The sequence below is a fragment of the Leiobunum rupestre genome, chromosome 4 (assembly GCF_980474605.1).
Source record: "Leiobunum rupestre chromosome 4, qqLeiRupe1.1.hap1, whole genome shotgun sequence".
NCBI classification, from domain to species: domain Eukaryota; kingdom Metazoa; phylum Arthropoda; class Arachnida; order Opiliones; family Sclerosomatidae; genus Leiobunum; species Leiobunum rupestre.
The window spans coordinates 69168068-69191866 of NC_143387.1; the positions used below are offsets into that span (position 1 = coordinate 69168068).

A 23799-nucleotide genomic window follows, 5' to 3' on the forward strand; every position below is an offset into this window, starting at 1 on the left:
ATGAGGATGTAGGAATTGCACAAGGATCTGTAGAAATTGTTGATATAGCTAAATTTCAAACATTTTTAGGCCCAAAATATCAGATAATAATATTTAACGCAACGGAAAATTTTCAAATTTATTTCAAAGGTTTTCCGCCTTCCGAAAACAAAATTCTACTTGTAAAAATTGGCACGCACGTTCATTTAGCTAAAAATCTACATTATATTTGGGGTGGCGTAGCTTCGTGCTTAGACTGTGAAATTTTTTTTATTCCACCGAACGTAGGAACAAGCACCACTGCTTTACCGCTCCAAATATTAAATGTAAAAGGTGTTTAAGTCAAAATTTTCACGAAATTTTAGAAATTCCTTTAATTCGTTGTAAACTTTGTAATAGGTATTTAAAACAAGGGTAATGTTACAATTTTCATTTTAAAAATGAAACTTGCAAGCTTTTCCACAGATGCGAAAAATGTTGTGTTCAATTTGAAACTTTAAAAGTTCACAAATGTGAAACAGTTTGCAACTCTTGTAAAATTGAACATCCTCCTAATCAACATTATGTTAAACAGTCAACCTTTAAAAAGAAACCACGATCCTATGTATATTTCGATATTGAGACTGTAATCGAGCATGATATTCATAAACCTATTTTGTTAGTGGCACAAAGTGAAATCTTAAATCAACCTGTTGAAACCACGGTTTTTGAAGGACAATATTGTGTAAATAACTTTCTCAATTTTTTGTTTCAACATGAAAGTGTTTTACTTACGGATGGGAAACGGAAAAGAAAAACAATTAGACCGAAATTTACCACTCTCATCGTAATGGCCCATAATTTGAGATCTTTCGATGGAATGTTTATTATTTCTAAATTAATTAAACATGTCATTCCCGAGGTTATTTACGATGGAGCCAAAATTCTTACTATTTATATTAAAGGGGTAGACATTCGTTTTGTAGATTCTTTAAATTATATTAGTGCACTACTAAGTCAGTTTCCTAAAATGTTTTCTTTACCTAAATCTAAAGGATATTTTCCCTATATTTTTTGGACAAAAGATACTTTAAACTATTTAGGTAAAATTCCGGAAGAAACATTTTTTTAACCCAATAAAATGAAAGAGTTGGAATACCGAGAATTTAAAAATTGGTATTCACACAAACAGCTCGAACCGGTATATTGTATTAAATCAGAATCTAGAGCGTATTGTCTTTTAGATTGTAATTTATTACGCTTATATATGCAGAAATTTCGCATCTTATATAAAGACTTAATTGAAATTGATATTAGTAATTATGGGGGTATTTCTCTTTCTGGGGTACTTAACAATGTTTTTATCGACAAGTTTTTAGAACTATATACGCTATGTACTATTCCGGCTATCGGTTTGGCAAGTAGACAGAACCAAAGTGAGATTGCATTAAAATATTTATCTTGGTGCGAGAAGGAAAATAATTTAATTTTGCAAACGGTCAGATCCCCGGACGGGGAACAGGCCGTAGGTCCGTATTTCGTAGATTGTTACTGTGAAAATCCACCCATAGTAATTGATGTAATGGGTGATTTCTGGCACGGTTGTCCAAAACATTTTTCTGGCTCGAGCTTTGATCCAATTATCAGAAAAACATTTAAAGAAATTAGAGAAAGAGAATTAGACCGAAAAGAATTTATTGAAGAAAATTTGCCAAACCACACATATATTCAAATTTTTGAATGTGAGATATTAGACTTGTTGAGAAAAAATGCTGAAGCGAAAGCTTTTTTGAATACAATTAAAATTATTCCTAAAATTAACCCTAGAGATTCTTTAGTTGGAGGACGTTTAGAAACAACTAAGCTGTACCATGAAATAGACACATCAATTGGAGAACAAATCCGATATTTTGACTTTTGTAGTCTGTATGCGTATTGCTTACAAAAAAAGAATATGGTTGTAAAAATGTTAAAGTTATCACACACAGCTTTGATTATGCACCTGACGCCTATTTTGGAATAATTAGTTGTCGAATCCTCCCCCCCCAGAGACCTCTACTTACCCGTTCTTCCCTACCGTTTTAATAAGAAACTTTATTATCCTTTATGTGGTAGTTGTGTGATAAATAATGATGAAAAATGTACCCATAGTATTGACGAACGAGCTATAACGGTGGTTTTACCTTCGGTGGAAATCTACTACTCAATAAAAGAATGTAAATACCAGCTGTTAGAAATTTTCGAGGTGTACCACTATAGTATTACAACCAATTTTTTCAAACCATATATTGACATTTTTTTTAGAGCAAAAGTTGAAAATTCAGGATTTCCACCTTATATTAAAACATATCAAGAGCAAAAAGAGTATTTAGGTATGATATACGAAGCAGATGGAGTAAGATTAGAACCTGAAGAAATTGTTGATAACCCATCCTTAAGAACTTTCGCGAAATTGGCGCAAAATTCATTATATGGAAGAATGGCCTTAAGAATGGATAAATCAACAACTAAAATTATCCATCGCTACTCCCAATTAACCGAGATTATAGCAGACACAACGAATAAATTAACAGACTTTCATCTAATCAACAACGACGTTGCCATGGTAGGTTATAAAAAAAAGTGAGCTGGCACCCACATTTACAAAAGGTAATGTAATAATTGCTGCCTTTGTCACTAGTTATGGGCGTATTCATCTGCATAAATTAATTAATAAGTTGGGAAAGCGTGTAATTTATTTTGACACAAACGGAGTTAAATTTACACATTTACCAAACGAATGGCTACCCCCCCCCCTCGGTGGTAATTTAGGTGAACTTACGTGCGAGACCCCAAATACATATATAACAAAATTCGTGTCCACCGGGCCAAAAAGTTACAGCTTTCAACTTGAAAATAATCAGACAATTATAAAACTAAAAGGGATAACTCTTACCAGGGAGAATTCCGAAATTATTCATTTCGACGCTTTTAAACAGATGATTTTTGTACCAAATACCGAGTTTAAGGTGAAAATTCCTTTTAACGTAATAAAAGATAAGTACAAAATGCTTTTACGTGTTGGAAACTTAAATAAAACTTTCAAAAAAACATTTTGTAAACGTGTGCTAAAGGAGAATATCTCTAGTGTGCCCTACGGTTATTTAGAATATGAAGATGGCAAATTGTAAAATAAAATTGGCATCTTTTAATTATAAGTCTAAAAAACATGTAACAAAAAATCCCGCAAAACAGGTTTCATTCAACCACATAGTTATTGTAAATGAAATCTCTTCCGAAAATCGAGTAAATACTTTATTTTTAAACAACCTAAGATTTAAACTTTTAACTTCTAAAATTGAATTTTTACTAAAAAACGGGAATTGATGTATAATTTTTTGGTGAAGGATTTATTATGATTTATTTTTTATTCAAAAATGATATTTTTGTATGTTATTCTGAAAGTTTATATAATTGGTGAAGGAATGGTTTTTGATAAGAGACATATTATACTTTAATAAAATAATTTTTTAAATTTAAAATGTGTTTGTTGATTTTTACATATATTCTATAAAACAGTCAATTTACTAACAAACCACGTAGTATGTTGTCTTTGTTTAAACAGTAATGGCTTATATAAAACTTCTTTCACCGTTTCGAATGATGGTGTCAGGGCCTACTATGTCAGGCAAATCATCTTGGACGAACTCACTAATTAGATGGAGGAATGAATTAATCGATAAACCTCCTATTAAAATTATTTATTGTTATTCGGTTTGGCAATCAGGTTACCAGGTTTTATGTCAACTTTTAACCGATATAGAGTTTATTCAAGGACTACCTCCGATGGACAGCGAGTTTTGGGAATCAATTAGAAATTCCTTACTTATTATCGATGATTTAGCAGATGAACTTTACAAAAATGACCAAATTGCTAAATTGGTTACCGTCGACAGTCATCATTATGAAATTTCAGTCATATTAATCTCACAAACCTTATTTCCTCGAGGCAAACAATCTCGTTTAATCTCTCTTAATATGTCATATCTAAATCTGTTTAAATCTACTCGAGATTTAAGTCAAATTCAATATTTAGCCAATCAAATATCTCCCAATAATACAAAATTAATTAAAATGGCCTACGATATGGCTACTAGCGAACCTTACAATTCCCTATTTATAGACACATCTGTCACCACTCCAGATAACTTACGATTAAGATCGTACACATTTAATCAAAACGGACCACAAATGGTAGTTTTTTCCAATAATAAATAATTTACTATATTATTATCAACTTCATTAAAGACAATGGCTCCAAAAAAGACAGTACGTAAAAAAACGAGTCCTATTGCCAATCCCTCTGACAGGTTTAAAACACACTATCCATATTTAAATATATTGTATAAATCTAAAGGAGGGATACGTAAAAATTTATTAGCTAACAGTTCTCCAACACAATTAAAAGCCTTACAGACCGTTTGCAAAAACTTGAAAGGGGGTGGAATTGTTTTATCTAAAGCAAAAAAAAACAATTATCTAAATATAAAAAAACAATACGGTTTTTGGCCAGTCCGAAAATTTCACAAAAAAGTAAGCGTGCTTTAATAATTCAGAAAGGCACTGGCTTCTTCATACCGACCCTCCTAGGATCTATCGTTCCCTTAATTGCCAATTTATTCAATAAAAGATAAAATGAAAAAAATGATTTTAGTTCCCGCATCGAGTGTCGGACAAATATCTCAAGAAAATAAACAGTTTGTTTCTCCCCAGGAAACATATTATAACTTATTAGATAATGAGATGCAAAATATATTATCTTCTAATTTAAACAGTCGCTCCAAATTACGCGAATTTCTAAAAATACTGATCGAGGCCAGGGAAATGAGGAATGCGATACCAATACCCGTTCGCCTCGCAAATTTATTCACCCTTCAAGACGCCCGAGGGGGTTAACGCTGGGGAAGCCGCAGAGCTGCGTCTAAATACTATGACACGCAAAATGAAAGACTATCTCAGCGAGAGAGAAAACGAACAGACTAGGGGAGAGGCCCAATTCCCGAGTCTCTTAATGAATGTAGATTCTTGGAAAAGGAAATCATCTACGCCGATTGTTAAGCAACAAAAAACAACTATTGATGATAAAATGCAAAAACGATTAAATCAAGAAAATGAAATATTTGAAGAATACCGATATTGGAAGTTAATTAAGCAAGGAAGGTGATTGGGATCGAGAGCTAGATTCTGAGGAGGGTGCTGTTGGTGGCGTTCTAATATCACCGCAAAAATGCAAAAACGATTAAATCAAGAAAATGAAATATTTGAAGAATACCGATATTGGAAGTTAATTAAGCAAGGAAGGTGATTGGGATCGAGAGCTAGATTCTGAGGAGGGTGCTGTTGGTGGCGTTCTAATATCACCGCAAAAAAAATTAAAATTACCATCTCCTAAAAAGTCTCCCAGGCCAAAACGACAAACCAGACCTCCTCCGCGCTGGCAAGAATAATAAAAATGTGTAACAATAATTATGTGTGAAATAAATAAACATTTTTTTATTTTAAACAAATCGTTTTATTTCGCTTCCACTCTTTCATCAAATGAATACATATATTCAACAACGCTAAACTATCATTTCTTTTTAAATTGAAATTATACAATTCATTAATTATTTTACTGTAAGAAATCCCCATACATCTCGAGGTTAGAAAATAAATTACATGAGGTCCACAGTTTTGGCTTTTATTTGATTGAAATATATGAGTGTTGTATCGAATACGCTTGTCATATCGCTCTAGCAAAAATCCATAGTCGTGATGTGATCTTCCTAGAGAACCAAAAAAGTCCAGAGTGTCGCCCGATTTGTAAACAGCCGTCCAATGAGACCCTGGAAGAGTGTCAGGATCGGTGTTGATTACGAAACAATATGATTTTTTTTTAATTGGAGGTTTGGGTAATCTGTTAGCTGGAAATACTCCGTTAAATTTATCTCTCGATCGTGGATCACACTTAAGTATAGATTGGATTTGATTAGTGTTCATCTTTCACGTCACCGTCAAAATGCATAATTTCTCATATTGATCTTTTGTTAAGTTGATTCCCCTAATAGATGGCTTCAAACTTCCGTCTTCTTTCTTAAAATGTCGCACGTCGAAAGTCTCGTTACATTTTACGAGGTACGTGTCTCTTCCTAGGTCGTATGCTTTGTCACAAACTCCAATGTCTAGGGTATATTCGGGACTTCGTTTTTTTTAATTTCATCGCGGATGACACTATTGTAGCGCTAACACCAAATATTACGATCGCATGACCCAGGAAAATGTGTACTTAACCCATGGTTAACAAAATGTTGAATAAAGATTGTAGCGCTCTACACTTGAATTTTAACCATTTCTTGAGCGTAAAGCGCCCCTTTAATTATATTGCCTGTCAAATCTTTCACAATATACATACAAGGCTCACTCGTAATCACTCTATGAATTTCAAATATTTCGGCTGTAAACGTTCCCCGGTATGCTTTATCAAATGTTGATTTTGCAACGGCTAACCGAACTTTATCCCCAATTTTTAAAGTTGGCTTCCCAATCATGCTAAGATTGCCATAATTTTTTTTCCAAATTGCCGATTCGTTGTCTTTATTGAAATCTTTAGGCGCGATTCCCGTTGTTGAATGTTTTCGAGCGTTATAAGCTTTCGCAATTAATGGTAGTTTATTATAAATCGCCGGTCTTGGTAATTATTTAAAAATTTTAGATTTTACCGTACGAACAAGTCTCTCAATCATAGAGGCTTTTTTCTCGGAATACGTGAGATAATGATGGATGTTATATCGTTTTAAATTCAGAACCTGCATTGGTACATAAATTAAGGGGTACTCGTTTTTTAAAAATATCTTTGAACGCCCTAATAATCTCGCTCGAGGTTTTATTTTTATTGGATGAAAAAAAATGAAGTTACTTAAAATATCCTGAACTAAGAGCGTAAAACGATAATTATTATTAAAAGCTTGTAAAAGAGGGAGGTCTAATAAATCTGCCATAAATGTCTCGTCAATAGTTGTTACATATAATTTGTTACGTTTAAAATTTAACCGCCTAGCTCTATGTTGAGTGTAAGTCGGTTGTTTGTGGAGAAAATGTTTAATTTCTTTTTCCGAAATTTTGGGAAAAGTTTTTCTTAAAGTAAAACTGTTAGAATAGCTGTATGGGTTTTCAACATCGTAATAAACTTTACTTAATTGTTTGTCGGTTTTTGACACCACCATTTTTAAATGTATGTGTAGCAGCATCAAAAGCTAACGCTGGGTCGCAAAACCCGTCTTCGTAATAGCCTTCCGCGGATTTGTAAGATTGTTTGGCGCCTTTATCAAAATTTAAAACTGTTGCAAAATATGCTAAAAACGGATAGCAGTTGTTGCTAGATTGTACTAAAGTCTCATTCATAAATACATCTATTTGACTAAAAATAGAATGCAATGGAAGGTTACATAGGAAGACTTTTTTTCGGCTGCAGGTATATCTATTAAAATTCCGTTTTGTTCTTTTTTAACACGAATTCGAATTTTAAGCATTAAGTTCGACATGTCAATATAATAATCTCCCCCGGGGATAGAAAAATCAATCTGTGTTGCATTCGACAAGGGAGCTATAGGGAAATAATCTACAAATTTATTCCCCTCAATATTTCCATTAACCAGGGGTTCGTTAAAAAGCTCCAACTCCGAACACACAGATTCAAATTGAGGCATAATGCTTTAGTCTAGAAAATCGGATTTAGTTCTGGGTCGTTTTTTTGTTTTATTGCGTAATTTTGATTTGCGCTTGTGTCCTCTCCGAACTCCAGAACCTTTCTGTGTATTTAATATGGTATAACCGAGACTATTTAAAAGATTTGTTCCGGCAATTTTACTATTTTTTTTTAACGACTCCTTAAAATTTTGACACGCAACAACATCGTCCATTATTCTTGTTCCCATAACCAACCCTTGGATACCGAGTGATTTAGCTGCGGGTCGAAAAAGAGGCGTTACGAATCTTGCTAAACTTTTAAAAATTGACCCAAATCCATGACCAGTTTGATATTGGCTTAATCGAAATACGTTATAGCCGCGGCCTGTTTGTAGGTAATGGGTATAATATCTTTCTATGATGAGCTTGTTTTAAGTGTACTTTAGACTAAGAATCCAGTCTTTTGAATATTAATTTACCAATAGTCTTTCCTGTCTTATATGGCAGGAGTTCACCGTAATCCGACCTTAAAGAAATTTCTATAGTTTGTATTTGATCATAGAGTACTGGAAAATAATCTAAGAAATGAAATCTTTCAACTTGTGCTCGATTTTTATTTTCGTTTAATTTGATAATTCTCAGCAGGGGTGTGTTGGTGTGACCTGTAATTACAGGTTGTATAATATTTGTATAAACATAAATTCCAGATATTCCGTGGTTGAGATCTGCGGGGTACATACTGATTTCGTAATTGGGAAAATCAATATCACGTTTTTGTCGTCGACTATTCTCAACTCTGTTTAAATCGTTTCGAAAAATTATAAAATTAACCGTATTATCTAATTCTAATCTAATTTGAAGCGGGTCTAATGCTTTGCTTTTATAAACTGAGGAGATATAATCTATTTTGTACTCAATTTGCAAGAGGTCTGCTAGAGGACCGAATATTTTAATTTCCAACCCACTCATTAACTCAATTTGAAAATAATATTTTCCATTTTCTTTGAAAATAAAAAATCCAGCTTTAAGCGAGACATGCGAATCAAAATATCTTTGAAGTTCATTTAAAAATTTAAAATGAAGGGATAACGGTTTAAAATTCCCGCTTGAATCCTTATCAGCCTCGTAATAATTACGTTCAAACGTATAACTATCATTTTCCCAATTAGGCGGTTCAATTGGAATATTTTTATTATATCTAAAATCTATAACCGAATCCTCATCTGACATAAATTTTTCCTCATACAGTTTTAAAGGATTTTGACTACTAATAACACCATCTTGAAATTCTGGCGCGTTTATATTAAAAATATTTGCTAAGGTCCCGGTGAAGGCCGCCTGTAGGTCTCGAGGGAATGAAATTCTTAAGTAATGACCTCGATTTATTTCTTCGATTACGTAATTAATTTCGAACCGGTTTAAAGGAGGGAAGTTTGTCGCTTGTTGAATTTCGTTTTTTAATTGCCTATGTAAAGATAATGGAATAATATTTCCAAAATCATCTCTCTGACCTTCAAATAAAAAAGGTTGGATAATTGATACAGAGTAGAAGGCCCAATCTTCCTGCTCAAATTGCGGTATTTTTGTAGTTTCAATACGTATGTCGATAAAATTGTTGCGTTAACTAAAAGTAAAATTATTTAAATTATTTAACGGGCCAAATTTTTGAATACCCGTAAAATAAATGTCTGGTGGAATTTTAAAAAAATATGCTAATGGATTTTGAAATTTAATTTCCATACCTACCGGTATTTCTAAATTAAAATATAAATTATCTTCATCATCGGACGATATCGCGGTTTTTAATCCATCAAACTGTCTCGGTTTACAGCGTTCTAATAAATCGCGTATAATTAAGTGTAATGTGAACGGTTGAATCTCATTATTATATTGTCTTTCTCCCTCATATCTGCCCGCCTCAAACACAATCTCGTAATTAATCCATTGTATTGGTTTAATAACAGGTTGAGACGGTAGATTAATTGTTATTGGAAGAGAACTTGGCGAATTATTTTCTTCGGAAGGATTTAAAACTTCTGGTTGGTTGACGTCTCCATTAATATTTGGAATTAAAGGGTCTGTTGGTAGAGCGTTGTTTAGATTTTCTTCTGGTTTCAGATTTGGCTTTTCTTCAAAATTTAGTTTTGGTTCAAGTTTTGGTTTTGTTTCTTGTTTTACTCCTAGATTTAGTTTTGATTTCTTGTTAATTTTCTGTTTTTTCCTCCTGGGTTGTGATTGGATTTCTTCCACGGGAATTTGTCGTGGTAAATATTTTTGTTGATATTTATTCACAATTAACGCTTTTTTTATTCGTACTAGGATAAAATTTGTTGCTTAAGTTAAAGAAATAGTTTTGGCGTGATTTGGGAGTGGATAATTAGAAAGATAATCACTGTCGACAAAATAATTTTCTCGAAATTCCAAAACAGAAGCTAGGGGCGATGCTTGAGGTATTCTTACTTGCACATCTTTTTGTAACTGTATTTTTAATTTTGAACTATCTTCGTTTTCATCTACTTTTACCGTATTTATTTGGATTTTTCCTTTAAGTGTTTGATTGGCCTCAATAGTTTTAGCAAACTCGTTAAGTTGAAGAGATGTTGGAATAGTATTCTTATTTCGATCTAGATCACCCTCGTAACGTTTGGGTGAAATTTCAATTTTAATATAATCCCATTGATTTTCTTCGGGTGAAATAGCATCTGACACGTGCCCTACTTCGAAATGCGAATACTCCTTTGTTATATTTGAATAAGTTTCAGGAAGAATTATCTCTGCTAATGCACAAGCCCATTTTTCATTGTTAAAATTTAAAGGTTTTGATAACTGTACTTTAAAGGCAGAAGGTGTATTTTCTGGATATTTATCAGGTGATGCGTTCGAAGGTAGAAATACTACGAAACTTGACATCTTTATAATGACAGTTTAGTTGGGCGACATTTCGTTTTATATTAATAAAAGATTTAGCGTGATAGATCGAAAGGATTGGGAGTTGAACTTGAAACTATTTGATTAACATCCTGCAACGCTACCGATCTACCACGCTAAACCTTAACACGAAAGAGTTAAAATATCTATTTACGTAGGAAAAATAAGAACAATATGTTTATTAGAAAAACAGCTTTATTCACATATTTTCAATCATTTGACAAGTTTTTTCAAGATTTTCCAAAACCTCAATGGGCGTTTCAACTTTATTAAGACTTAAAATTTGATTATTTTTACAATATTCTTGAAAAAAGATAATAGCTTCCATCTGCTCATCAGACGGCATGACAAAATCCGGTGGAAATACAACATTTGGTTTCATTGTTGAATTTAAAGTTTCTTCGGACTTAATACCAGTTGTCTTTTTTACGATGAATTTTCTTTTTAGTTTTATTATCGTTAACAAACCCGTCGAACCATTCTTGATTTTTTACGTTAAACTCATTCAAATAATCAATAATTTGGTCGTCTAATATTTCTTCTTCGCTTGTGTATTTCGGTTGATTTGAATGAAGACAATCGCAAACATCAATATTAAGAAGTGTTTTATTAGAATAACTAGATGTCAAATGGTTCATCAGATGCATCTTAAAAACTCTTCGTTCCAGAAATAAAGCTTGACAAAACCAGCATTTAACACTAAATTTAAAACTATCTATAAAATCAAACGCGTGTTTGCGACATGGCTCCTCATAATAACAAGGGTTCTCGGTAGGAGATTTGCATTTAACTTCTGGTTTTCCCATAAATAACTTCATTTTTTTAACCTTTAAAGAGCTCGAGTTTTGAGACGTCTTACGCTTACACATATCCTTTGGTTTTTAAATGTGAAAAGAATTATTATTTATAGAAATAGTTTTTATCGACATTTTAGATTCGTTTATTAGTTGTTTGAAGTATTTTGGGTGGGGCCAAAAGTTACCAAGGTTATAAAACGAAGGTCGCGAATTCGTATCCCCATCTCGCAATTAACTAATTAGCATTTTAAATGGCGAAAAAACGAAAACAAAATTTATAACCAAAAGTAAATTAACATAAGGATTTGGTGGGGTCAAATATTACCGCCGATATCTCGGTCCGAGCTTGTCCGATCGTGTCCAAACTTGTTGGGGTGATAGACCAAGGCTTAGGGGTTGTGGACAGTGCTCGAGCATCGAGGTCAAAGATCATCTTCAAGGTGAAATTTAGGGTAAAATTAAAATTTGTTTTTTTACTTTTTCCAAGGTCAAAAATTGGTTTTTGGAAAAAAATTTGGGGTTGTTTTGGCGGCCATCTTGGCGGCCATCTTGGATTTACATGTTCAAATATGATCCATCTCTACTGCAAGGGGAAAACCACTCACCGTAACGTAGCTTGTACAAAAGCAAATGTCGACGCAGTACAACAAGAAATAGACAATGACGATGATTTTATAATCGACGATGTGGAAACGTACAAAGAGAACAAAGACTAGATAATTATGATCTAAATAAAGTATCAATACATTGCAAGCTAGACACGGGTGCCCAAGCAAACCTTCTTCACCAAGACCAGAAAAACGAAGTAAGACATTAAACGAAAATATCCAGCGTGAGCATTATCAACTCCCTACGAAAGAAGAACTTGTGGGTGCAAAATACTTCTCAAAACTTGACGCAGCGTCTGGTTTCTATTAGATTCCGTTGGTACTTTCTACGCACCTTTTGGGAGATACTGTTTCGAGAGACTACCATTTGGTACCACCTCGGCACCGGAAATCTTCTTCAAGCACTTCAGCCATATATTCGACTCCGTATTAAATACAAGTCCATTGCACGATGATGTCCCGGTATGGGGGAAGTCTTTGGAAGAACATGATTGAAACCTCAGACAGGCTCTTTCGAGACTGAACGATGCAAAAGCGACGCTCAATTCCAAGAAGTGCAAGTTCAGAGCGACTGGAGTGACGTACATGGGATAAATAATATCCAGGAAGGGAGTGACACCTAGTCTGAAGAAAATAGAAGCTCTGTTGAAAATGCCCACACCGATTTCGAAAACGTAAGTTCAACAAGCACTTTTAGTCGTACACAGTTAGAAAAAAGGGTTTCGATGGGTTTTATTAGGGTTTGCTTTGGGTTTAAAAAAGTTTTAGGAAAAATTTATAAACCCTTAAGGTTTGTTTTGGCAACTTGCATGGTTTGAAAAGGGTTGAAATGTTTAAAGGAAACCCCTATAGGTCAATGGAAAACCCTTAGGATTCCAATTTAAGAACCTATAGATAAAAAAATAATAATTTATCACTTTTTAAAACCCTTTTCAAACCCTGCACGTTTTAAACTATCTCACGCCATCTACGCCAAAATTTGATATCAAGCCGTATAATAATTTCATAAAACGTAAAGGAAGACGGACTTTCCCCAAAATGGTTTCTCTAAACATCGTTGCGAGCGTACATCTTTCGCTGGTTCTGTGGTAAAACGCCCGCCTGTCGTGCTAGAGGGCTTGGGTTTGAAACCCGGCCGATGCAATCGCCAAAATTTGTTATCAAGCCGTAAATTAAATTAATTAATTTTAATGTAATCTATAAATACAGAAATCGTACTGAATAAGTTATTCACGTAAATTTATTTTAAAAGAATTGACGATAGTAAGTTCATAAAAACCTAAAGGAAGACGGACTTTCCCCAAAATGGTTTCTTTAAATATCGTTGCAATCATACATCTTTCGGTGGTTCTGTGGTAAAACGCCCGCCTATCGTGTTAGAGGGCTTTGGTTCGAAACCTCGCCGATGTAATGGGAATTTGATGATTAATCCGAGAACATTTGATGGATTCCTGTCATCTGGGGCTATATGACATATGGGAGAGGTAAAAAATTGACCAGTTGGTGAATGATGAATTCCGGATCTTAATAGAGCCATCTTAAGGCCCAGGGCCTCGAATCCGAAAGGCGAATCGCAAATCATTTTCTAAATCAGAAATTTTCAGTTTTCCCCATTGTATATTTGGAATTTATTTCGCTTACCCAAATTTATTTATTTTTACTATATCTTACATATTTATGAAATGGCGATATATACATGTACAGCAGGCAGCCCAGCGTTCCTATAATTCCTATAAAATCCTATATTTTCAAAACTATCCTATATTATCATGTAATTTCTTGAACTATTCTATAAAATACTATAAGTTCCAGATAGTACAAGTTTTCACAAATGCTTATTAATGTAGAAGGATAGTTCCTTAATCCTAAGTGAGGAGTTTGGCATAAAATTCTCGTTTTAGTCGCGTATAAAACATATACATACTAAAGAACAGGCGCGTAGGAACGTTTCGGATTAAGGGGGGTGCATCGCGGATGCTGAATTTGGCGCCCCCCTCATTGACAAGTTTTTTGGCGCCCCTACCAATACAATTTGGCGCCCTTTTCAAACCAATTTGGTGCCCTTTTCCAATTTCACTACGCCACTGGTAATAGACCCAAGATTCTACGGGCGGCTAATACAGAAGCTACGCCAAGCAGAAAATCATTTTCTTCCTGGGGTACTACGTTAAAGTGACGCCTGTCGGGGTTTTCCCCCGAGATCTTCGGTTTCCCCTTCACGTAAAAACTTGTCGAGGTTAACGGTATTAGTAGGTGTAGGGAGCTGTCGGTGAGCTACGGTAGGCTGTTCTTATACTAAATTAGTTCTTGATAATATCTATATTTGAGAAAACAATAGTCCTGTATTATCCTATAAAACCAAGTTTCGTGTTCCGTATACTCTTATAAATTGGAGAAAAAAATCCTAATTTTCCTACAAGGATTTTAACTTTTTGGCTGGGCTCCCTGATGTACAGGGTGGAAACCAACACTCATTTTAATTAAAAATCTCAAAACAGATCTAAAATGGCCGTGCAACCGTAAAAGGTTTTTCCCCGCGAAACTGAAAACTGAAGCCCGCTAAAATACTAAATGCGAAACCGGGACATAAAAAAACGTGTTTTGATAGTTGTTTCTTTTTTAATCAGCTTACTGGTTGTACATATGAGCCGTACATTTTTTGAGCGTTGAGATAGGTCGATACCAAAGTATGGTATTAGAATTTTAGAAGTCTGCGAGCTTTTGAAGATAACGTCGGCTATAGATGAGTTGAAGGGGCTACGGCGAGGGGCTTGTCAGTGGCGTATTCACTACCACTCGGTCCCGTAGGCTTAGCTTTATTTAGGGCCCCGCGACCTTGGGAAACTTTAAAGGGCCCTTCTAGATGAATTGATCCGGGCTCATTTATTCTCCGGGCCTACTCAGTCTATTGGATAATCCTCCACTGGACCTTGACAAAAAGGGTCTAGCGACGCCACTTGTTTTTGGTCCCAGGATATGGATAATGGGGTTAAGGGGACATGCATCAGATTTATAGCCCGGTTTACATGTACCAGTAAGATTGAAACCACACCACCGGAGGTCCGTCATCATTATGCCCTACGCCAGCGTCCGCAAGCCCGGACAGGTGACAAAACCAGCATGGGTAGCAGAGCCCTACTACTGACGGTCGCACCCTCGACGCAAGCCACTCAACCCAGCAGAAGGTGCAGCAATGGGTCGACCAGCCCCCACTTCGCACACAGCAGTGGGAATAAGAGCGGATGCTCTGGTAACGCCAGCCGACACCCCACCTAGAAAGGTAGGGAGCCAAGCCCTTTGGAAAGAGCGCCTAAAGGGGAACGGTGGGCACACAGCAGCCCGCATAACCCGGCACAGCTGGCACCGGATATCCCGGTGGAACTCCAAAAGGCTGGGAGATGGGTCCGCCGTGCCCTCATACGGAGGCCCGCAGCCCCACAGCAGGCAACCCAATCCGCCGAGATGACCAGTTTGCCCGGCCCCTCTCCGTTAGCCTGGGCCGAAGCCCAGTTACCAGCCCACACCGGACCGAAGTCGGAGGTTGGAGATAGGACCATTTGGACGGAGCTAACCTCTCCCAGTGCGCCACCGCCCGTGATGGGTTACAAGAGCCGGACCCCGACTCCCCGGTAAAGCCACCAGTTATTGCACACTCCGACCCCTTGTGGGCCGGGGTTAAGGGGAGTAAACTCAACATGGGCGGTCCCACAACATTCCCCAGAAAAGAGTGTATTGCGGACGCAAGATCATGGGCGCGTAGCTAGGCTCGGCCACGCCACCTAGATTCGTTTTGTTTGCGAAGTCGAAGAAAAATTTAGAATAGTTTTATACGTTGCATAGGAAGAATACTTATGCTTTGCCCTGTTTAATAAAAATCACATTCATCTGTAGTCTGCTAAAATGTTAATTTTATTTTCACATTTGGTTACTCGGAATTCGGATGTCTAAGAGCATCTGCGTTAATGAATTTCAAAATTAATTGAAACTTTTTGAGCAGTTTTCCATGTTTTAATCGTAACAATTTCTTTTAATTCAAAATTATTGTAATTGACCGCATAATTTACTGATTTCCTAAATTCAGGTAATTTAAGAACTAGCCCAGACAGACGGACACACATAAAGTTCCTTCGAAGAGGACAAAAACAAATAGAGGCAGTATCACCATCCCGTATATTCCTTAAACTTCAACATTATGAGTGGGAAAAAATTATAACTTTTTATTTACAGTGAAATATTTTAATTTATTACATCTCCCAAAATTTACAATAAAAGTACCACGTAATTCTTTTGATCAAAGACATATTCGTCGTACAACTCATAGTATTTATCTGTGCCTGCTCTCAGTAAAACCCAATTTACTCGCTCTTCGGGTTTTAATTCGTAAGTGTGCAACCTTTTGTTAAAGGACAACACATTTCTTACCGAACCCCCCAAAAATACGTCCCCATTCATAGGAATAATATACCGAATTTTAAAAATTGCGTTACACCGATATTATCGTAGTCAGAAACTAAGTAGCATCCATACTTGTACGTCACATTCTCAAAAACCACGCGGTTAACAAGGCATATTCTATCAGGAAAACCGTTTAATAGCGTTTGGAAGCTTAGTGGCAGGTCTATCTTTTCAATTAGTCGACTGGAAGATGTATCCTGTATTCCTTGAAAATTTTCTTCAATTGTATTATAGCATTGATAGAATTGATGACGTTCGCTTAGAGTTTTTGTAATATTAATAAAATTACGTGACGCGAGAGATATTGTTTTAAAATAATTACGCTTACTTTCAAATCTCATACACGAGACATGACTCAGAGGACCATACAAAAATACACTTCTCGCGTAGTGAACTAAATAATGAAATTTCGGCGTTAACTTTTTAGCCCCAAATACATTTCTACAATTAATCAAAAATGCTTCAATTTTAGAAACAAGTTGGGGAAAAACTGTTTTCGGAAGAGCGGGAGCGTATATATAATCACATATTTCTCGCAACTGTAGGTAAATGTTCCACGTTTCGTTGTCGTTGTGGGAGACGCAATCGTAAAATATTAAGGGTAGAAGTCTAAAAAGACAATATATTTCACTGGCCGATCCTTTAAAGTTACTATCTCCTACAGCGGCTTGTCGGGTCTGCGGTTGCGGCTTGTTTATCTCAGTTTTTTCCAAAATTAAAGTTTTGTATTTTTTCATTGAAAATTTCAAGCGTAATTTTCTTCGAAGAAACCCAGTTTTTTACAACTTCTTTAATTACTGAAGGAATGACCCCTTCTTTTAAATCGTGCATAGGGTCTGGGGGTAATTGTTTGGTTAAATCGTAACCATGAATTTTCATTAACGGGCTTTCATTTCTAACTCCGTAAGCTGAGCAATCTTTTTCATCTAAATCTATGTTTTTCAAGTGATATTTATGTCTGGGCAAAGTACGTAGAACAACGTATTTTTCATTAGTTTTGACTGGGATTTCTGAGTAGTCGATCATACAAAATCGGCATACGCGACCTCTGCTAAAGCTCGCGTTAAAGCCAGCTAATTTATGTAAACCGAGATTATCCCCCGAGAAAATAGAAGCGAAACCTTTTACTTTCATATTTAGGCAATCTAAAAATACTCCGTCATTTTGCATTAAATTTAAATCGAAAATTAAAGGTTCCAAGACTTCCTGTAATCCGTATTTATCAATGTCTACAGATTTTGCTAAAAACACAAGATGGATATCACTGTATTTTGATTTGTGTTTCGCTTTTCGGTTTAGAATTGAGAAATAACAGCCCAAAATTTTATTCTGTCCCCTTTTTGATCCCAACGGATTACAAAGTTCGAACTCGTCCAAGAAAATCTGAAGTTGTAACGTCCACGGAGATAATCCTTCTTGACTATTTAGAATCATCTTAGATGTTTCGGAATGTAAAAAATGAGATACGATGTTTGAATTTGAATTGAAAGCTTCATGTTTTAGGTGCTCATCTGAAACCGAGTAAAGTTTTTGCAAAACATTTGGAACAGGTACGTAATGAAAATGTGACTTTATGTCATGATACAAGGTTTCGGTGAAAGTAAACTGCACTGGTTCTACCATACTTAGCTTTTTTTTGCACAACATTTTAACTTTGTAATTTGAGCTTACACTTTCGAATGCATCCTGAATTTCATACACCACACCCGCTAGATCCGTAAATTCTAGCTCAATATCTTTGTTTCTAAATACGGTCTTCACTTTTTCGAAAAGTACGTTTAAAATTTGAAGCGAGAAATTCAAGAGATCGTTACACAAATTCTCGATAACGCTTACTGGAAGACGGTGCTTTTCGCGGTATTTTAATAGTATCTTCAATATAAAATTTTGAATATCAATAGAGTTTATTGGAATTTCGGTCATACAGTCAAGGTTATCTGGGTCTTCGATTATATCTTCCGGTGGTACAGGTTCATTGTTTAATTCACCTTCAACTTCCATGTGATCAAGTATAGGGTTTGTCACCAGCGGCCTCTCTTCCTCCAGAAACTCATTTTTAGTTCCACATCTATATATATATATAGAGTGGGACTATTGTTTTCGTTAGAATGTTGTGAAGTGTCGGCGTCGTCGTCGTCGTCGTCGTCGTCTTCGTCGTCCACATTTGCAACATCTTCCATATCTTTTGAACGGGGTGACATAACCCCGCCGTTTTTTCTAAGAATGCTTAATATGGTTTCCACTATCTGCACAACCAAGTTTCACGGGTTAAATTTAGTTAGCGGCGCTTTGCCAGCCCCTTCTATCCGACCCCCCTTAGGCACATTTAAAAAAAATACGCAGTCTTATTTTAAAAATACGCAGTCTTATAATTTTGGATACGATTGACTTTTAAATTCCGTTTAAGTTTTAATCTATATAACCGCTATACCTCTACAATGTGCGCACGTTTCAGCTCTGTCGTGGAAACAGAGGGCGCAAAAGCCCCCCTTTTCCGATTGTGGCCGTTGATTTACGCACGCTGATTATTACCCAACTGAGTGACTTAAAAATTTAATTTCTTTTTTAAATTACGTATTTACTTTAGCTCTAATGGTTTGCCAGGTTTCGGTGCCCTAGAAAAATTAGGGGCCCATGGGCGCCGCATAAACCACATTACCGCTGACGTTCGTTTTTGCCGCGTAACTTACTTATCGAATCCGTGTATGGCCAGAAGATATAAATAAGTGTGACACTTAGAGTGCGTGATTTACGTATCGAAGCCGCGTATGCCCAGAAGTAACAAATAAGTGTGACACTTACTTATCGAAGCCGCATATGGCCAGAAGTAACAAATAAGTGTGACACTTACTTATCGAAGCCGCGTATGGCCAGAAGTAACAAATAAGTGGGACACTCTATTCGGGTGCGATTTGAGATATAACTTTGAAACTGAATGTAGTTATTAGGATGGTCATTGCGGATATTTTACCAGACTTAATTTTAATTTAACCAAGGCTTAGCTTGTTTTGGCCCAATTTTAACGCTATAGCGTTATTAATAGATTAGTTCCTAGTGGATTTGAGATACTGAACCCAAACTTAGAATACAGCTTACGTCTGACGCTATGCTTAACCCTTATGCCAAGGCTTAGAGAAAAATTTATAATCTTCGTTGGATTTGAAGTATGGGGCTTAAACTTTGCATATAGGTAAAGGTGGTTACGTTTGGCACTATGCTTAACCAATACACGCGCCAAGGCTTATAGATCCTACACGAATTTTCTTCGTAGTTTGGACTGGATTTGAGATACGGGGCTCAAACTTTTAATACAGTTAAGAGGCTGAAGTTTGACCCTATGTTTAACTCTTTTAACCCACGCCAAGGGTTAGTGACCGTATGCGAATTTTCTTCGTAGTTCCTATTGGATTTGAGATACGGAGCTCAAACTTACAATACAGATAAAGAAGCTTACGTCTAACGTTATGCTTAAGCCTTTTAACACGCGCCAAGGCTTAGAGAATAATTAATTAATTCATCCATGTGGAACTAATATTACGGCCTTGGCCGACTTGTTATGTTTCCATTTGACGTGTTTTCTGTATGTTTCCACTTTTTTAAATGACCGCCCGCAGCCTTCTAACCCGCAAATGACATTAAAGTTGGAATCAACTTCGTGCTTTTTCATATGAGTTAAAAGACGCGAAAATGTTTTTGTATACGAAAGGCACTTAACACACCGGTATAGTTTGGTTCCAGGAAGTTCCATTTTCCGCAAATTCAACGTCGTTATGTTTGAAAAACCAATCAGAATTATTGAAGTATTTAAATTCAAAATACCGACTTTAGTTGGAAAACGTGCGCAAGTTTTATGAACGCAATATTACAACTATGTAACGGATAGATGTTCTATTTCCTTGTTTAGAAGCGGATAGAGCGGGCTTTCCGTTTTTTTAAGGTGGTGGCTGCCGGGAAGGCATTTATTTAATAAACAGTTTCAGTAAACCTATTTCTAGGCGTGTACGCTAACGTCTACCAATCTCCATAACGTTGCAGCATAAGTTTATAATATTGTACATAAGTATGACACTTATTCTTAACATGCAAAACGTTTACTGAGAGCTTGGGCGCCGTTTCGCGTCCGCCTGCTCTCTTGTCTGGGATGGCCTTTAACGGCGCCTCGCTAAGGGGCGATTTTCTTACCGTGATGACATCACTCTGTGAATAACTCTCAGTAAAATATTTCCCAAAGAGACATACTTATGTAAAGTATTATAAACTTATGGTTGCAGACGTTCGCGTAAACCCCTAGAAAAGGGTTTGCTGAAACTGTTAATTTTTCGCTCTTATCATGTCTAATTACAAAAACATTTTTCAATCGCGGATCCTATAATTCTGGTACCAAAATAATGTAATATTTCTACCAGTTTCAAATCACCTAAAAAACCTTAAAGAAAAGTATGACCTTGTAAAAAATGTACTGCTAGCAGAGAGTATAAAAACTACGTAACCTAGAGATATAATGATGACGAAAGTTAACCGGGGGGAAGGCACTCAGTGAATTTTTCCTTCAAATTTCGGTACTGCAGCGCCACTACGGCAGTTTCAAAACGTTTTTCTCCTGTACTATTATTAATCATATTAAAAAATGCGTAGTGGCGCTGCGGTACCGAAATTGGAAGAACAAAATAATTCACTGAGGGCTTTCCCGGTTGCTGCCATTTCGTTTACCACTTTCGGCCGTCATTATACTCTTTGCTGCGACGGGGCTACCGACGCGAGCAGTATGCGCCGTAAAAACTTAATTAGGCTAGCTTTACGAAAAGTGAATATCACATATTCACTTTTCGTAAAGCTATTTAAGCTTCAGCGGAGTCTCGATCGAGAAACGGTTTGAAATAATTTTTAGATTGCCTCAAGAAGTCGTCTGCTGCTGACGTCACTCAGTTGAGATCCCATTGATTTTCAAATGGATGTCATCTCAGTGACGTCACGATTTTCGTTAGCAACAAAATAGCCAAACACTGCCCTTAGCAACCACAGCATTTTGAGGCAACCTTTTATAGCCTAACATTTATTAACCTTGGTCAAAGTCAAACTGTACAAGGTCATCCTTTTTTGAAGGTTTTTTGGGGAATTGTAAATGGTAGAAATATTGCATTATTTGTTTTTACTAGAATTATAGCGGCCGCGAAAGGCCCGCGATATAAATTTTATTTTGTAATTAGACATGAAAAGAGCGAAAAATAAATAACTTCCCGGCAGTTACCATCTTAAAAAACGCAAAGCCCGCTCTATACGAAAAATTACTATCATAACGAACGTCATGCGCGAAAACTATGCGCAAGTTCGCGAAATTTTCGGACCTATCTGCAGCGTTTTGGGAGTATGTAGTGTTTCGCCTATTAACATTTCCCTTCCCTCTCTCCTTCTTTCAAGGTATCGAGAAGAAAAAAAAGCTATGTTTTTAGAACTCGCGATGGACCGAACCATAGAAATCTCATAGGTAACTAGAATGCTGCCGCCTACGGCCGAGCTTGACGCCAGTTCGCCTTGAACCTTCAGCCAATGAGAGGCCGTAGAGTGGTTCCGCCAAGGAGGATAATAATCCTCCTTGCATCCGCTACTATAGCGGGAGATAGGTGACGTCATTCTCTCTGGTGACATTAAATTCTTGGCAGAACCACTCTTTGAGCTCTGATTGGCTGAGATCTGGCTATCGTCTGCCACGGCGTTTGGCCCATTTGCCAGTTACTCGGCAGCATTCTAGTTACCTATGAGATTTCTATGGTTAAGATAGCGTGTTCTTGACGAGGCTCCGTGAGTCGGTTCTTGATCACTTTCCCTTCGTGTAATTCCAAATTTTCCCACCTGGTGTATATGATTTATTCATTTTATATTTCATGTATTCACAAATTAATTAATATTTAATGTATTTACAAGTTAATTATTATTTAATATATGTAATTTGGGTAAATCAGGAGTTACTAGTTAAAAAGCTGAGGAAGGATAGTAACACTGAAGAAGAAAGAGCTGAAACCAAATCCAATTCTTTAGAAAATAATTCCTGCATTACTGATCAAAATAAAACATGTCAAGAAGGAACTATAGTTATTTCTGATAAAAATACCGAATCTGGCTCTTTGTAAGTTGTAATGAACACCTATTCATTATTTATCTAGTTCATAGAGTAATGACACTCAGGTTTTCGGCTTTAAATATCAATTTAAAAATAAAATAGACTTATCAAAATTGTAACCCTTCAGGTTCATTTTCCCCCGTATACTTATTTTTTTTATTTTTTCTGTGTGTTATTTACTTTTGTTATTACATTTTCCCCCGCACTCTGACTACCGATTCTCAAAACCCCCCGAGTCAGACCAATCTGGTCTTGAACATATTGTTTAGTATTAATTTAATCAATTTTAATGAATATTCTTGACCCCTCGTAACGTACCATATACCAAACGTCGTATAATTTTAAGATCTAATACATAAAAATAACCCCCGCGAGTTATAAAGAATTAAAATTAACTTAAACTTAAGAACTTAAATAATTTATGACTGGTACATAGGAATCCCGTATAATTTACATAGCTCATAAGATCTGGTCTAACCTACCCTCAAATATAAATATTAAGTTAATCATTATATACATTAAAGTTTTGAGTCATGGTTAGATTATATGATTAAAATTGAGATTATATTTAGAGACACGATACTACATATGACTTAGAACTGATGTTGTTGGAATGTAGCCTGACGAGGAACCACGGTTCGAAAGCTCGCGAAATGTCATGTTTTTGAACTACGGTTTTAATTAAACAATCATTTTATCTAAGTCATGTAGTATCGTGTCTCTAAATATAATCTCAATTTTAATCATTAAGTTAATCAATTAACCCATTCTCTCAATATAAATTATAAACTAAATTCCTGCCTTCAGCAAGGCTAAAATTAATCCCTCGCTAATTAAAGTGTTTTCTCTCGGTCACAAGACCATGGTGCAATACATTCCGCAAACTTTCCCAGCCCAGGTTTTCCCAGAAAACTTTCCAAACCAAAACTATTAAGGTCCCCTCAACTCACAGCGTTCCCATGGAATAATTGTCATGTTAGCGGGCCTTTAGCCCACTATTAGGTAACCCGAATCCAACAAAAAGCGCACATTTTCCAAGGCCAGGTCATAGGTCGAAAGTGTGCCTGGACATTTTCGCTTGACAACAAAATAAATATAACCTCATGATTCCTGGCAGCCCCCCCCCCCCCCACAAACTCTGAGACCCCCACAATCACGCGGAACCAACCCCATGGAACCTTTCGTAAGTTGGACAACGTCATACATCCCATGACAGGACACGAGTCCTAGA

General features: G+C 36.1%; 1 protein-coding gene across 1 annotated transcript; it reads right to left on the minus strand.

Annotated features, from left to right (window-relative positions):
• Positions 1-17149: 17149 nt before the first annotated feature.
• On the minus strand, positions 17150-18451 carry LOC149948862 (uncharacterized). Its single transcript, XM_090171169.1, has one exon. It carries the CDS (start codon positions 18449-18451, stop codon positions 17150-17152), a length of 1302 nt encoding a protein of 433 aa, XP_090027295.1.
• Between the last annotated feature and the right edge of the window lie 5348 nt (positions 18452-23799).

Bases quoted from the DNA above. Each gene is read 5' to 3' on its own strand.
- LOC149948862 (XM_090171169.1), bottom strand. From the start codon at position 18,451: ATGGAAGTTGAAGGTGAATTAAACAATGAACCTGTACCACCGGAAGAT.